This window comes from Trichoderma gamsii, assembly GCF_001481775.2.
Source record: "Trichoderma gamsii strain T6085 chromosome Unknown Scaffold_37.2, whole genome shotgun sequence".
Classification (NCBI taxonomy): Eukaryota; Fungi; Ascomycota; class Sordariomycetes; order Hypocreales; family Hypocreaceae; genus Trichoderma; species Trichoderma gamsii.
The window spans coordinates 217,490-234,287 of NW_020171374.1; the positions used below are offsets into that span (position 1 = coordinate 217,490).

Genomic DNA, 16,798 nt, shown 5'->3' on the forward strand with positions numbered 1-16,798 from the left:
GATACTCGAGGATTCTGGTACCCTTTGGGCATGGAATTTAGGACGCAGAGGATTTTTTTCATTTATTGTATCGTTAAAGCGGTTTCTGAAATCTGTACTATCTACTTTGAATCCTTTTTTCTTTTCCTTGGAGTTTTGATATTAATGTTCGCAGTCGGACAGTGCCTTGGCCAATCAATAATGGAGCCTTGACTATCACAATGATCTGTCTATATACCTACTATGCAAAAGCCTTGAGGGAGTCATACATGAAGAGTCAACGTAAATGACTGTTACCTTTTTGCCTTTGCTGTGGCGTGTTCGATAATTGAAATGATAGTATTTTGCCAAAGCCACACGAAGCTTTTTCTCGGGCTAGACAAATCGTCACAAAAGTGTACATCGGTATGGAAGTCTCATCCGATGTACTTGCACTCAAATTAGAGTTATGCGCAGAATGAGTAAATACATTACATGTCTCGTTAAAAGTATAGGCAGGCGTCATTGAGCATATTACGAGTTCAGCTGCCATAGCAAAGAATAGCCACCGTTTACATGGCGCGAAAGTTAAGACCAGACGTTGTTTTGTTGCGCAACACTCAGCTTTTTACAAAGTCATCGTGCCCCAGCTCTCTCTCGCTCTCTCTATCGCTCCCCATCCACCTTCTTTTTGGGACTGTTTCGTATTCCAGTCAACAGATCAGATACAGTCTATCATCAGTCGACTTCTGGGCACTCAAGCGCGAATTTCATTACGGCCATCCAACTTCATCGATCAACTCATCGAGAGATTTCTCTGACCCCAAATATCTATCAGCTGCCTGCCAGCTGGAATCCGCCACAACAACTGGATATCCGCTCCTCAACTTCAAACTGCTGGCTCTCTTCTGCCTTCTTCAATCAATTCTTGCTTCGGCAAGAAGTCTTGAGGCAGCGTTTGCCTTTCTCTCTCTCTCCCTCTTGCAACGAATTCTTGTGCTTCAGTTCCATTCTCAAGTCGCTGTATCTGAAGAGCGTGGTTGTGTGGGCGAAGATTGCAGCGGGTTCGAATCTTGAGACTCGACGACAAAAAGCGCTCTCTCGTTAGCGGTCAAAGCGATTACTAGAATCAGACTAAATATTTACCGACTCCGACAGAATTGTCCCTACTCTATCCAAACTGAATAACCAGTAAGTGGAAACATGCTGCCCCTGAGTGGAACATGGGCTCATATTTCTTCAAGGTTTGAAAATGCCTATCCAAGCCGCTGCCAGCCGTTATAAACGGGCATATCATCCTCCTGTCAACTATAAGAACGCAGCACCGAGGAGTGAAGCCCGCACCAAGCCTTCAGGAACCCCTTATGCCTACCAGCAGCTGAAGAAGTTCAATGACCTGCACGCGTTGAAGAACCCTGACTGGCGAAATCGCCCCTCCGACAACAGCTCATCGGCTGTGGACGATAGCGAACATGACGTTGCAGAAGCGGCCGGTGCTGGGAAGCAACGAGTTGGCATGGATGCCTCTCCGCCAACTCCAGCATTTGCCGTGCAAAACAAACGAGAAACTGAGCTACATCAGACTATCAGCTCATCGAAGGAGGGTGCCACGGCAACCAGCACCTTGAGATATAGCCAGAACGATATTTTCGCCATATCATCTGGAATGGAACCCAAGATACTCAGAGCCATGGAAGAAGAAAAGCCCATTCAGTATCAAGTTCTGAAGCAACTACCTCTCTCGTCCTCTAAAGAACATCCCCTGCAGCTATTCGAAGTTGCGCCTCTGGGCAGCATCTCCGGTAACTCGACCAAACCCATTGTGGATATTCGACCTCTGAGAGGAAACCTGGAACTAAGAAAACAAGGAGTTTCTAGCAACAGCCAAGATGAGCAGCTTACAGCAGCGCTTAGAGCCGCTGACACAACGCCGCTGAAAGTTCGAGCGCAGGTACACCAAGCTCGTGGGCCACATGCAGCATCGAACGAGCCGCGAGCACGACAAGGCTTTTCTGAGACGCACGAGATATATGCCTCGCAAAGTACCAAGGCTCAAGCCCAGATCAACGAGCGTCAGCAATACAAATCGGATGCTCTACCAAATGACACAGACCGGGACGAAGCCTTCCAGCGATTTTTAGAGAAGCTAAGGCAAAATAACAAGGCTCAAGGCAAAAAGTCGCAGAAGCGGCACAGGACGGATAGCGGCTATGAGGATAGCTCTAAGGGATCCCCAAGAGAGAATCCCATCGAGACAGCTTCACACAGTCGCCGGGCACAAGGGCCTAGTCCACCCAAGAAGACTGCCTCTGAGCATCTCAGAAGCAGCCATGTACTAAGAACTGAGAACCATAACCAGAAAGAAGTGGGCAGCAGCTCGGCTGCTTCGGGCGCCTTTTCCAATGAGCCAGCCAAGTTTCAGAATTTCAACCCAAAAGCCAGAGAATTTCTTTCCTTTGCCGTTCGCAGAGACGCTAGCTCTGGTTCCAGATTTGAAGAGGAAGATCTGGAACCCTTCGGGCCATTTTCGACTCCTTTCGCTGATAGAGAAGGCCGGAGAAATGTCACGTCCGTAACAGAATTGACTTCCCTGGGGGACATTGCCTCTGTCCAGCCGCCGCCTCCTTTCGGAACTGTGCCATTTGCTGCTGCGAATGGAGCTACCGACCATCTGACACTCAATAACTCGATGGCAACAAGAATGATTTCAGTGCCTGTAGATCATTTCGGAGGCTCGCTCCAGGGACCAGCGATCTCATTACAGCAACTGTCCTTGGTCAATCCGGCAATGCTTCAACCCCAGCCTGTCTTGCAACCGCTGTCAGGCAATATACTGGGCTATACAGCACCACAACTCGTGAATGCCTCGTTTCCTTTGGCAAACGGCTCTGTCAACCCCTACTTGAACATGCCGTGCGGCCAACTGCCGCTTGTGGGGGGCCCTCCTCATCCACCGCAGTCACTGCCACTCCCACTCCCACTCCCAGTGCCGAAGCCTCGCCGCCCAGACCCGAGAGATCAACAGGCATACGAGGCATGGATTGAGTGGCGCAAGGCAAACCAGCCAGGCTATGCTCATGAATGCCGCATGAGACAGCAGCGACGAGCCCAGCGAAGCACCGATAACAGGGCACCGGGCAGAGTCGCCGTGGGTCACAGGAACTAAGCCCCTGACTTGTCTTGAGGACTGACAGATGCTGCACGGGATAGCCTCATTTACTAAAGGTGGTGCGGTCGGGTACAGCTTGACCTGGCGTTGATTGTGCGACTGGAGGCAGCACCCGCGGTATAGATGTGAGGGAGGGCGTACGTTTCATATGTCTCGTTTTTTCTTCGAACAAGTGTATTATTTCAACTCTGTATCTTTTTCTCTGTCGTGGCGCGTGTGTTCTGTAACATTTATGCAGATATTCGGATCCAACCGCATAGTGGATAACCATGTTTTGGAAGGGGTGGTTCAACGACATTTGTGTTGCCTGTCTGTGGACAGCGGTGCCACATATGCGAAATGAGAATTCGACACCACACACCCTGGGACGATGGCAGCGATATCAACTTGCTACTTGATTTCATTTCTTTTTTCTTGTCTTTTCTCTTTCTCTTGTTGAAGCTCTGCAGCTCAGCTGTGGCTGGTTGTGGGCAGAATTGAGGATGATTTGTACGTTTAGGAGGCGGTAATGGAGCTGGATTACAAGGTACATGTACCTATAACTTGTACAAACGATTGCTAGCTGCTATGTATTTTACGAAGGAAAGAGTAACTGGGCGAATGTCTTGTGTTACGGGATGGCTTTTAGGGTCATTGTGAATTAGTTAGGCTACAATGTATTTTCATGTTTTCCTATCCTGTTTCTGCTGCTGCTGCGAACTGTGTGATACCAAGGAGACGTAATCTAGAATTTGTACGGTAGATACCAAGAACAATTGTGAATAGGCTTAGCTCAACATGTGAGACTTTGGGCGGCAAGGATGGGCGACGAAGCCGGGCAGGATTTTCTGTCTTAATTAATGAGCTATGGAACTTTTGCAAGATTATTACGAGGATGAAGTACTCCGCCCCATGAAAAAGTCGAAGCAAGCCCGAAATAGTGCATGCGTGCTAATAGCGGCAGAATAGGAAAAGAAGGGGGAGAGACACTGCCACGCGTGAGTATGTCTTAGACATGCATGGTATAAATGCGCTCTCGCTCTGACTCACTTTGTATTTGCGAATGGGGGTTTTTCTATTAATTTTCTATTATAATGCTTGAAAAAGATGTTGATCTACTTATCAATTGCTTTCGTCCTGTTTGTAATGAGTCCGATTTTCTTGAGCCATACTTGCTGCGGTGGCTGTTCCCCCCTCCTGGCCTCTTTTATATACACGGAGTTTGCCACGGGATGTTGTGTAACTTGTGATTGTGTAACGTGTGTTTGTGGCGGGAAGGATTTTTGCTTCGCTTTCGCTTTCGCTGCGGGCTATACGTATCCCGTCCAAGTTTTTTGTTGATATCTGCTCATCAAAGAAGCTAAACAAGGGGGCTAGAAGGCCCTGAGAGGCAGAGTAGAGCAAGTATGGTAGGTCCCCTTTTCGGCAGAAGACTTTGCACTGCCTGGGAGGTTTTTTTTCTTTTTTTTTTTTTTTTTTTTTTTGGCCTTTGTATTTGACTACCTGAATGTCCTTACTAAGGTACTACTAGTACCTAGTAGGTAACTCCCATCTTATTTCGGTGAGCGTACAAGAACATTGCCTTTTTCTTCAATCTTTGGGAAAACTTTGGAGGGAACCGATTGGTCGATGAAGAAGAGAAAAGTAAAATAAATGCTTGTCTCTTATTACCATGCTTGGCTGAGCTTGCTGCCTAGGTATGTCTGGTGTGCACCGCCTTGTACAAGTCCTCTACTTTGATACCGCGTCTGTATACCTTGTACTTCGATATTGTCCCCCCTCCATGTATGCACATTCGGAGAGAAGCACTTGTTACGATTTGTCCAGGAGGGGCGTGTGCGTAGCCTCCAAGACGTGCGCATCAAACTCCAACTATGTGCGAAAACAAGTGAAACAGCATAAAGACATAGATTACCAAGAACAACAAACAAGGCACAAAGCTCGAGAAAGGTCGGTGAAGTAAACAAAGAGCCTCAAATGCGGCTCTGCATCCAGTCCACATTTGCAGAATTACTTGAGCCTCAATCTATCCTTTTTTTTCCCCTACCTCATACCGACACAAGCTTCTTTGTGCGCGAGTCACGCGCTATGCATGCGCCTTTAGTTGCTGCATGAGAAAAAAAGATGATGCGAGCGTTAAAGCGTGTATCTGATTCGACGCAGTTGAGCCTCATCGCTGGGTGCTAGTGCTCTTTCTGCTAATGCTGCCACCCCCTTTGGAGAATGGCGGTGATTGCTGTGCGGCTCATGGAAAAAAAAAAAAAAAATCACATGTAGGTACTTTGCAGATATAGGCAGTTAATTGTACCTTTTGTATTGCAAACACCTACTATGCTTTTGGGTGAAGGGGGAAAAAAAAAGATGCTGATCGTCTTATTGCCAGTGCCCAACACATACATACTCTCGGAAAAAACAAGGGCATAAACATATATCACGCCGCATACACGTATATCAACCGCCATCGCAGCATAAAACAAGGAAATATAGAAAAATCAAACAATAAGCAAAGCAATTTTCACCATTTTCGTCAATGTCACTCTCTCTTTGTTTCCAACATACATACATATATATACATGCACACCCCCCCTCCCTAAAACAACACAAAGCCCAAAAAAAACTCCTTCCTCCTAGGGCTGACAAGGCAGATAGATTGCCTACTGTATCCCTTCCCCTGTTGCATCTTTTTTTTTCCTTCTTCTTAAATTTCCATCATTCTCAACACGCCCCCCCCTTGAATAATAGGCAAGTATTGTATAAAAAAGTTTAAATCACCAACCTACAAGTCAAAAACCCGCACGGCTCTGCGTGTTTGCTTCAGCACCTCATCATCTACAAACAATGATTGGTTGGCAATCACTCCCCTCCTCCTCGGCTGAAAGGTCCGGCGCCGAGATTCCATAATGCTACTCGCCTCGCCTTGTTTATGTTGCTTTATCGCCTTTTTCTGCACGGCAGACCAACAGAAACAGCCCCCACACGGGATTGTAGTGGATGGTGGTGATTGTTGCTGGCTTTGCATGTTTGAGGCTCTTTGTCTGCCGAGCCCGAAAGTGCGGGTTGAACTTTGCGAGGCTGAAACCCCCATTGACCGTTTTGTCCCTTGTGGAGAAATGTATTTAGGATTTTTGAAAGCACAAAGCCCCGGGAGAAAAACATCAGACGATGGATGATGGGGGTTGTTTCGTAGTTTGGGGGATTAATCCTAGGAAACCCGACTTGCTGGGTCAAAGTAGGATTGTGGCTTGGAGAATTCTCATAGCCGGGGCTTGGCCCAAGATTGAAAGGATAACATTGAACATAGTTGTAATTCAGCATCAGCCAGTCCTACGAATGAAACGATGTTTTGTGATTGCGAGTAAATTGAGGAAAGAAATCGTACTTCATTTTCTAACTGCTCCGCCACCCCTGTCTACCCATTACAAATGAAATTTTGACCTCTTTTGAAGAATCATGGTATCATAACAGGACATGTATTGATGAGAATAACAGCAAACAACACACAAACAATAACAGAAAGAAAAAAAAGTACAGACGTGAGAAATAATAGAATCATATGCTAGATAAAGCCAGTGTCCTGAGAGACTTTACGATCAAGTTCATGCCAATGCCTCCCATATGCACTAGTAAAAAGCTAAAACCAAACCGTATTGATGAGAAGAATGCAACACCGTTGGAGGTAAAGCCTACAGTTCGCCTTCAGAGGTGGCTGTGACCATCCTGTATTCTGTGTCGCCCTTCAGGGGGTCGCAGAGCTCCCATCCCATGTCTGTTTGTCTGACGATGCGGATTTCGGATCGCTGCGCCCATTCGGTCAAAACGTAATCGTGAAGTCCTCCAAACTCCACCGGTGGCTCCTTGCCGGTAGCCGCGTTTTCAAAGTGCTGCTGAGCTACATGCTCCATGCGCTCGTCCCAAGCGTTGCTGCCCTTGAACGACTTGTTGCAGGATTTCACGGGGCAAGGCATCCAGGTTGGGAGCCGACACCGGATGCGCAGAGCGTCCTCTTGCATTCTCTTGACCATGAAGTCAGATCTGGCGTCTGCACCCTTGTAGTCGGTTGTGCTCTGGCCGGCAATGTTGGAGTGCATGCGCCGAATGTGCTGGGTGTACAGGTCCTTGCGGTTGAAAATGTTGCCGTTCGGCACAAGGCCCGCACGTTGCTGGAACGACGATTGTCGCTCATCGGCGCATTTGCCCTCCATGCAGACCCAGTATTTCAAACCCAAGTGCTTCGTGCTAACATGGCGCTTCCATTCGTTCTTGGCATCGAACTTGGCGGTGCAGCCCGCATAGTGGAAGACGCAGATGTAAGGCCGGGGGTGGACCTTGCCCGTATGCTCGTCAAGCAATGCCCGGCTAGGGAAATGCTTCTTGCACTTGTGGCAGAATTTTTTGTTTGCACTGTAAACCTTGCGCTTCCTATCACCCTGTGACGACACATCGTGACCAGCAGAGGCTTGGTTGCCAGTAGAGATGGGATCGTAGCGATACTGCGAGGCGCGGCTGCGTCTCTTCACCACCCTGGTAGTCGACGCCCACTTTTCAGTGTTTGGTGGCATGCTCTCTTCTTTGATATGGCGGGCTGAGTCGACATAAGAAAGACTAGTGCAGGGAGAATAGTGGCGAGCGCTGGCATTGGCAGCATCAATATGTGCGCCATGGACACTGATATGGCCCAGAGAGTTGCAGCGGGGAATAGTGCCAAACATGTATTGTCCGTTGAACTCATGGCTTTCCACATTGTAGTATGTTGGGTTTGCAACATGCTCGTGAACGTCTTCGTCCTGTGAGCCTGGATAGTAGCTGACCTCTGGCTGCTTGGTGCTGGATTCGTAATAATCAGAGTCATAGGGAGTTCCCAGAGTGATGACATTGCCATGTGCATCTGGTGGCGTCGGAGGCGCGTCATAGCTACCATCGCTGCCAACAGATGGGCTTTTCGCCAAGCTAAACACTGGCGAGCCCTGGAAAGAAGACGGCGACCCATTTCGTACACCATCAGCTTGATAAATGCTGTCGTTGCGAGTATCACGAGTCAGCCTAGGGTCGAGACAAATGTCGACTGGAGACTGTTGAAAGCATGATGACAGCTCTGAGACTGGCTGCCAACGTTGCGAGCTAGCGTCCGGAGAGTTTGAGTCTCCGAGCGAAGGGTCAATTGACTCATAGAAAGTGTCTTCTCGGATGTGTTGACTGTATGGTGAAATGGATGTTGCTGGGTATTCGGTGGGCACTTGGCCATAGCCATAGTGAACCCCACCGTTTCTGGCGCCGGTTGCGGAGAAGGAAGACATTGATGAAGAGAAAGAAGAAGGATGAATGGTGGTCGCAATTTGAGTGTCTGCCCTTTTCCCTGATGGCTGAAAGGGGGAAAAGAAGCCAAGAACTGCACTTTAGAAGCAGCAATGGCTAGTATGAGGGATGTTGAGCTAGCTTTGCTTTGCTCAAGGCGCAAGGATGTGAGTAGTGAAGAGTGTGGCAAAGGATGCCATATAAGAACAGCTCAGGCAGGTGGAGGCTATTGCTTCTTTTATCGTGTGAGGATATATAAAGTATGAAAGAGGCAACAAAGGGCTTGGTCTGTGAGTGGGAGCCCGAGTAATAGATAGAGGCAAAATGATGGAAGATAGAAGAAGATGAAGAGGGCAGTGGGTTCAATATATGAGATTGATGAAGGAGGAAGTCAGCTGTATTGCCGATGGAGAGATGATCCAAGGCCCGAAAGGATGGGGAACTTGAGGCCTGTTATATGGATCGGGGCTTGATAGTAGATCCATCCAGCTGGTAGATATTAAGTGTACGCCGGTGGCCGAGCAGGGACAGAGCCTCAAGACGGCTACTCTTTGCCTGGCAGCGTGGGTTAGTAGACTGCACTGTAGATGCATGCTGAGATACCTACCCTGGCCAGAGCTGTGCGAATCCTGGCCGGAGGGTGTGGAGAGAGCATCAAGTATCCTGAAGTAGGATTTGCTACCCTGACCTGGCTTGGCCTAGTCTGATGTGCCGCTGAGATGGGGGGTCCAGTGTCGTCGGGCATCCAGATTCATCATATACGCACACACCCCTACCTACAGTAGACTCAACTCAGCCTTGGGGCGAAGCATGGGAGCATACTGTAGCATGGGGGCTCTGGCCAAGACAAAGAAGAAAAGCTATCTAGACGACGACATAGCACAGCTTCGCGCTCTGGATGCGGCCAGCGTACCCGTCGTGGCATCCAGGCCGAGTTTATGCTGTCATGGACGGAGCGTAGCATGGCCAGCCCCCATGTGCCGGAGGCTGCAATGCTGCCATCTCCAGCGGCATCTTTGCTGCGTGCTGTGCTGTTGGCTTGGCTGCTGAATGTTGTTGGTCGCGACAAATTACCGGCCTGGGTAGGCATAGGTACTCCTTGTGGTGAAGAACAGCAGTTGGTAGTTGGCAGTTGGCAGAGCCTGGCTCGGAGCCGTCTCATTTCCCTTGAAGATTATGTGAACCATGCCGTGGCCGGAAGCCCCCCAAACAACTGCGCTGAAGGGCACGTCGACGGCAAGGCAGCCCCCCGCCATCGCCAACATGCTGTGATACACGAGTTAGTTTGGATGTTCAGCCTCGCAAGGGTTCGCTGCCTCTCAACGCCCGTCTTTTCGTCCCGTCCCGGGGCATGCAGCGCGAGGTGGCCGAAAGGTGGCCGGCCAGAAGCTGGAAGTCAAGGCCAGTCTGGACAGGAAAAGGCAGGCCAGCCAGCCAGCCAGCCAGACAGGCAAGGGGCATCTGCCAATCTGCACCACGCACCATGGGCCGTCGGAATCATGGGCTGAAGCCTGAAGGCGGTAGTTCGTGCGCAAATGGCGGGCGAGACGCCAAATCTTGGGGTACTGGCCGCGCTACTCAAGAAGAGTTTGACGAGCCAGAATATCCCAGGGCCGGGCCTTTAGTGCAGATGCCAATTGCTCGCGGCAGCGGGAGACGAGCAGGGTTCTCTAGCCCCCGAACCGCTGCTATAGTGCAGCAGCCTGTTCTTGTTGCCCAAAAAAAAAAAGTGGACGTCGGCCGAAGCAGATAGTGATGGCGGGAGAGCAGAGATTGATGCCGGGCAGACGAGCAGATGCGATGCGCGACAGGAGGCGTGTGCAGGCGTAGGTCCACTCCAGATGGTTGGTGCAGGCAGCGTCATCTCTATCGCAGCACCTAAAAATGCTTTGTAGTGGTAGCGCAGTGTCGCATGGGGGACTGCTGATCGCCTTGTCCAGGCGGCCGTACCTATTACTGGCAACTCCAGCTGCTAATTCTAGCGCCGCTACTCCGGGTGAGCGTCGAGTCTAGCTCGAATCGACGTAGCACATGAGGCAGCGCTAATGTCGCTCCACTCTGTGTAAAGAGACCGGGACACGCCAAAATGGGGCGGGGAGAGTTCGCTTTCAGCCCGATGACCTTGCATCGAAACAGCTAAAACTGTTTGGTCTCAAGCTCTCTTCTTCCCAGCATGTCGTCTCTCTTGGCGTCCGTTGCCTCGTGTGGGGGCGTTCTGCGCGCAAGCAGGCCGGGGTGATATCGTACGAGATCCGCTGAGATGGCTGTCTCACGTTCTGGCCTGGACAACGAGAGAGCTTTCGTCCTGCGCGCATGGCGATGGTTTCATACGCTGGCCGTCTGGCTCAGGAACGAGCGGGCCTGCGCCTGAGAGGGTGGGTAAGAAAGGATTGAGACTCCATCCCAAGACTCAGATATCCAGCCCCCCTGGGGCAGCTGAGCGTTGTGAAACGCTACTCGGCGTATGCAGGAAACAGAGAAACAAAAGATAGCAGACGATCCCCGAAGATTACTTGCTGGTTTGAGATGCAAGGTGCTGTGCGACACACATGCCCAACGCTCCGCCCTTACTGGGAGGGGGAAAGGCATAAGAGCTGGTGAAAAGGCGGAGCGAGGACAACTGCTGCGAGATGCAGGTAGCATTAGGAACGATGCACAGAGGTGCTGTGTGCCACAGGAGCCACAGGAGCCACAGGAGCCACAGGAGTGCCACTGGAGGGAGTGGCCGTCAGTGGCGCGCCGCCTGTCATGGCATCCGCAGTGGCAGCAATGGAAGCGGTTTTGACGCAAGTTGTGCGCGATGCTGCATTGCATATGACGGCGTTGATGACGGAGGCGGCGATGATGGTGATGCTTAGGTTGGATGACCGCGGAGACGACGATGCAGGCTCTCCCCGAAGCACTACCAAGTCTGCTATCAATGTTGATGCTACAGTACTGCATTCGAAGGCCGCTGGTGATGCTGCTGCTGCTGCTGCTGCTGCTGCCTGTCCCGTTGCTGCAGCCACAGCCGATGGCTAACCAATCCTCGCCCATCAACTGTGGCGATTACCGTGCGAATTGACTGGCACATCCACCAGCATGAGGCGCGGTCTAGTGACATCTGCCTTCAAATCGTCCCTGGTTCGCTGAGGAGCTGCAGCCATACCGGGGGTTTGCAACCCAGCGCTCGGCATGCCCGTTCCCTCATCCAATCTCTCGCCTTCATCTCCAGCAAATCTCGACCCATTTCATCGACTTAGCGCTAGATTTCCAGTATTTGCTTACAATCTCCTCAATAGTTCCCTGCTGCTAACCAGACTGCGGTCCTAGTTAGTCCCGCATCGAGCTTTGAGAGCCAGTCGATGCCAATGGAGGTGGTACGAATGTTAGCACCTACCCCCAGGGATAATGCCTGAGCCTGAGCGCCGCGACTCGATACCCTGTCCCAGTCATGAATCGATGCTTTTGGTAAAAATGAAGGGTAACAATAGCCGGCACCGTCTGGACGGAGCGTGCTTCTGATATCATGTATCATATCAGGTGGGCAAGTGTAGCTCATTGGGCTTGGATACGAACCTTGCCTTGCCCCTGCAAACATAGAGTGCTGACTTCATCCCAGGTCGATGGTACCAGATACTAGGGACTACCGAGGTAATTCCAAAAAAAAGTACCAGAACGTTCTAGTCTTCATTCTAGCTGTCAAGGCAGAAGCAAAAGCCCTCAGTGGGTGTGCGCTTCTGGCACCTCTGACAAATAGAATTGATGCCCTCTTCGAGTTTACCATCTACGAGAGCTCCCTGAATACTAGTATTTTGGCTCCTACCAGCGACCACCCACAGATACCTAGGTACTAGGTAGGCAAATGTTCTCAGCACTACCAGTACTAAGGCAAGTAGAACCCCGCGCTCCCTCTTTGACCGAGCTGGCTGTCGCGCATAAATTAGGCAGAGCGGTGGCTTGTAGTCTAGACCTGGACTCTGAAGGCGCTTCTCCCCCTTCTCGTGCTCCTTTTCCCTGGCAATTATCGGTCGAGATACGAACTTGGTACCTACTTTTTTTCCACTTCACTTCCTATCATTTACCCTTGCTTCCGCCGTGTTCTGTGCTACCAACCCAAGGTTTCTGCGGATGATGATTGCACGTCCAACAAGCCACAGCGTGCTGTTTTTACTTGCACTATCATGCTGCCTCCAGGCGCCACCCGCATCTCTCTCACGCTGCCGCTAGTACCAAGACGACCAAAGCACTGGACCAGAGCTGCTAGCCTGCCCCTCCCGCTCGGCAGATCTCCGTGTCTCCGTCGTCGGGAAGCCCCTTCGCGTGCTCTTCTCCCCATAAACCAGAGCTAGCAGGCCTAGCGAGTCGCTAACTCCAGCTCGCGTCTGCTAGTTGACTGCGGCAGCGTCTTATCCGTTTTTGTTCTATTTTGACTTCATGTTCCATCAACTTCTGATCGCAATGCCGTCTCTCTGCTCGTCCAACTCTTGCTTTTCCATCATTTCCCATCATTTTGAACAACACCGTCGGTTTCTTACATCTCCAGGCACGGTCTGGTCAGCAAAAACAGCAATTGATCCTTTCGGCCTCGGAAATATTCTTTCCAGCCCTATCCACCCCGCTGGCTCGTCGGGGTGTCCAACTGGTAAAGGCACTACTACTAGGGGCAGTGCCACCACCGCTGCATATCTACGCCGCATTTTCGGTCGCCGTTTCACCGTGCGCGCTCTGGACACCGTGAGCGTCAAATACAGGATAGGGATAGCCGCTCGCTGCATAGACGCTAATTTGCATCTTGCCTTAGTCGCTCTATCGCCGACCAGCATTGCTTGGCTACCAATACGTCAGTGGCAGCTGCAGGGACGCAGGCAATGTTGCTTTTGGTTAAAATTCCACAACGAGCTCCAGGTGGTAGAAGCCGAGCAAGACGCCGATTCCACGGAGATGTGCTGTCTCCCTGGCTGTTTTGCAGACTTCAGCTCGGTGCTGTGCCTCAACCCGGCTGCGTCTTGATATACCCTCGCCCGCTTGCTTTTACTGGCCAGGCAAATACTGTGGTGTGAGAAGCTCTAAAATAAAGTGCAACGCTTGACAAGTCCGGTTCAATCAATCGGGCCGGGCATTTATACCGGCCGATACAGGCAGAATCCACGGGCTGAAGCTGGTCGAGCAGTTTAGAAAGTACGAAGCCAAGGCTCGAAGTGGTGCTCCCTCCTCGCACGCACCGAGAAGCACATCCGCTCAAATCGCAAAACTACTCGCATCAGACCTCGTAACGGGACCTCCCAAGCCCCAAGTTTTCAGCTTCGCTTAATAGACCAATGAAAGCCTTTCGGGCTACTGCGGCCAAAACTTGCCAGAGCGGTGTCGACCGAGACACACATGACTTGTCACGAATGTAAATCTTTTGGGCGTGAGCATAAAGCTGGGTGGCCAGGATCCAAAGAGGCAAGAGCAACGCCAAACACCGTCTGTGAGGGATCAGAAAGAACCAGGTCGGACTCCACCTGGCCGGGGAGTGTCTTAAGCTTTTCAAGGGTATCGGAGCAGCATTTTGGTATCGTGGCAATGGATTTGAAATTCTGTCGACCAAGACACCCAAGACACAAGCTCAAGCAGATAACTATGGTACTTCTCGATATGGCAGTAACCGGGGGTCAGTCAACGCACAAAAGAGCGCCAGCTTGGTAGCACCCCTACTCGTGTTGAGAGAGATGTCACTTACACAGGGATAAGCCTGCATCGCGATGGCTTGCGAGCGCACAGCAGGACAGGGTCCATCAACAACACATGCTAGTCTTCGCCGATCTCTCTTGATGGTGTAGAGATAAAATTCTCCATACTAGAACTTTCCGCTGCTCAGATGCCGATGAGTGCCCGATGGAGCTTTCTACTACACCATGAGCCAGCCGCCTTAGTGTGCCTACTGCGGGAGCACCATGTCGGTACAGCCGATACCGAGCAACCTTCTACGTGATTGACCATTTGCAATACCAGCTAACACTCTGACAATGCTTCCATAAGGCCATTATGTCTTCCATGATAGTGTTCGGCGAAGCGCCACGAAGCTTGATGGACTATCGGCTGCTCTTATTCAAGCCCGGGATGACTTGGGCAAACGTTCCATCACCATCTTCTTTGAGCTACATAGTTTTGCCGTCCAAGACACCTAATAAGCTACGCATGGAAAAGAATTACACGGAGCTGAACTCTCCCTGGCCCTGCCCCTCCTTTCCCCTCTACAACGCTGTGATACCTGCTCCACTGCATCGTCATATCTATCCCCTTTCCCCCACCACACATCTAAAGGCTTGGTGAAGACCATTGGCAATCTCGAATCAAAGCATTACAGGCACTCCGGAACTCCAATCTGGCAATTTCGAAACAGGCCCTCCCCAGAGTCTCTCGAACCCGAGATTAGCACCGGATTGAGCAGGGGTCTCGGCCTGTGTAACGCTCCATTCAAGGTACTCTCCACCTTGGCCCCGGCCAAACTTCAGTCAAGCCACTAACTCTATGCTCGGCAGCGGGAATTGCTCTGCGCATGTTATAGTCTCGACATACTGCGGAAAGCATAAGTGGGAGTATTGTACGTATACATAAGATCAACCTCTACGTTCATCCAAGTCCCCGGCTAGCTCAAGCCCAAGACTACGGTACCTAGGCCTATGCCGCTATACCAACTCGAAAATACATACAGCAGCATCTGGACTAGCAGTGGCAGCACGTATGTAGCTTACTACTAGTAGGCCGGACCAGGATTTCAATACGGACACGCCCCCTCGGGATTTACTACTACATAGCCACGTGGGTTGTCGGCCGCTCATCCTGGACTTGTATCAGTTACCATCTCGAGATGCATTAGCTGTACATGCTTCGCACTCATGATACTGGCACCGTGTACGAAGTACCTATTTACGATCTCAGTTTGGGTCAAACTTACGCCTTCCAAGCCGCCTTACGGCCCAGGCCTTGAGAAAAAAAAAGCGATGCATCAGGTGCAAAGCAATCGGTGCCTTTCTCTATTGCAGTCTTTGCCCTGGGGTGTGTTGAGAGCATTTGTGCTTCATTCCCGCCATTTGCTCACTTTGAAGCCGGCACAGGCAACCGAGCCAGCGTTGATGCCACTCGCCGCCCACCCCAAAAACAAAACGAGGCAAAATTACGACTCATTAGGCCCATCGCCAAGGCCTTGGTGTTGTCATGTTGCTTGTTGTTGTTTGAGCCTACTCGGCATAAAAAAAAAAGTGCGTAGAGCAAGCATCGAGGATGGTGTCTTCAAGCTGACAGCGGGCGGCGATTCATCCCATCTCTTGCTTCATCTGTTATCTTTGTTTTGTATCATAGCTCTGGCCTGTTTGGATCCTTCTGCATTGCTGCTCAGAGAAACCCCGCAGAAGAACAGCCCTCTCTAGCCCGGCGCCAATCATAGAGCCATTGTTGCTGCCAAACAGACCACAAAAGCGAGACGATCTAGGCAAGGCACCGTGATCACAAACGGCACTGAATCGACGGCCCCCAACCGATGGACTCTGGCTGCCTGGCGCAACTTGCTAGAGCACTTACCGACAGGTCCAACAACTTGCTGGAGTATAGCTAATGTGATAGCCTCGAGGTCCTGGCCACGGTACTTACCCCGTGACTATTTTCGAACTTTCGGTTTCAATTCAATGCGTCCGTGTCGCTGGAACGGCAGTCAAACCTCCGTCGTCATATCTCCTGTGCATCGCTCGCAGTACCACTACCTCGCCTGGAGACATACCTACTTGACGCTGGCGCCTTTTTGCCCTCCTTTGGCACCCTTGGGAAACACATCTCTTTGGCTAAGCCAATTTCATCCACGCTCAGCTGGCAGCCATACTGACAATGTAGCTTGCCCCCTGATACGAATCTTTGCTTAAGCTCAAAACACGCCTCGCCTCTACTTGGCAGTTGTTGCTCGAGTAGCGCATGCACCCTACTACTAGTAACAAGTCTCTTCCTTTTGCATGGTACTGCTCCCACGGAGAACCAGAGTGCATTACCCGCCATGCAAGTATGGGTCTCTCTTTCTCGTCCATTACCCAAATCTCACCCTTGATTGACGACTCAGATTAATATATCCATCGTACAGATGTGCCGTAGCATCGTCCCTTCTTGCTATTAGCACACAGCCCTCTCCGGGTTAGTACAGGCGCTCTTCATCAGCTTGGCCGAAAGCAGATGCCAGCTAATGCGCGAAAGTCGCTTCGAAGTAACATGACCTCACAATCCATTTCTACAAACCATCCACATTCGGGGCATTGCTCCGGCTCTTTTCGTCTCTACGGGGTGTCGAGCTTATCCTATCTTTACACACACAAATAGACGAAGGACAACGAAATCCCAATTTTTTCCGGAAGGGAAGCAAGATATCCCCGTCTTTGCAGGCGAAAAATATCT

At 50.8% G+C, this 16,798-nt stretch overlaps 1 protein-coding gene across 1 annotated transcript; it reads right to left on the bottom strand.

Annotated features, from left to right (window-relative positions):
* Positions 1-6,789: 6,789 nt before the first annotated feature.
* Positions 6,790-8,400, bottom strand: TGAM01_v208622 (hypothetical protein; the record flags this gene model as incomplete). The annotated part of the gene is made up of 1 exon (XM_018806258.1): positions 6,790-8,400. One exon carries the CDS (start codon positions 8,398-8,400, stop codon positions 6,790-6,792), a length of 1,611 nt encoding a protein of 536 aa, XP_018660509.1.
* Between the last annotated feature and the right edge of the window lie 8,398 nt (positions 8,401-16,798).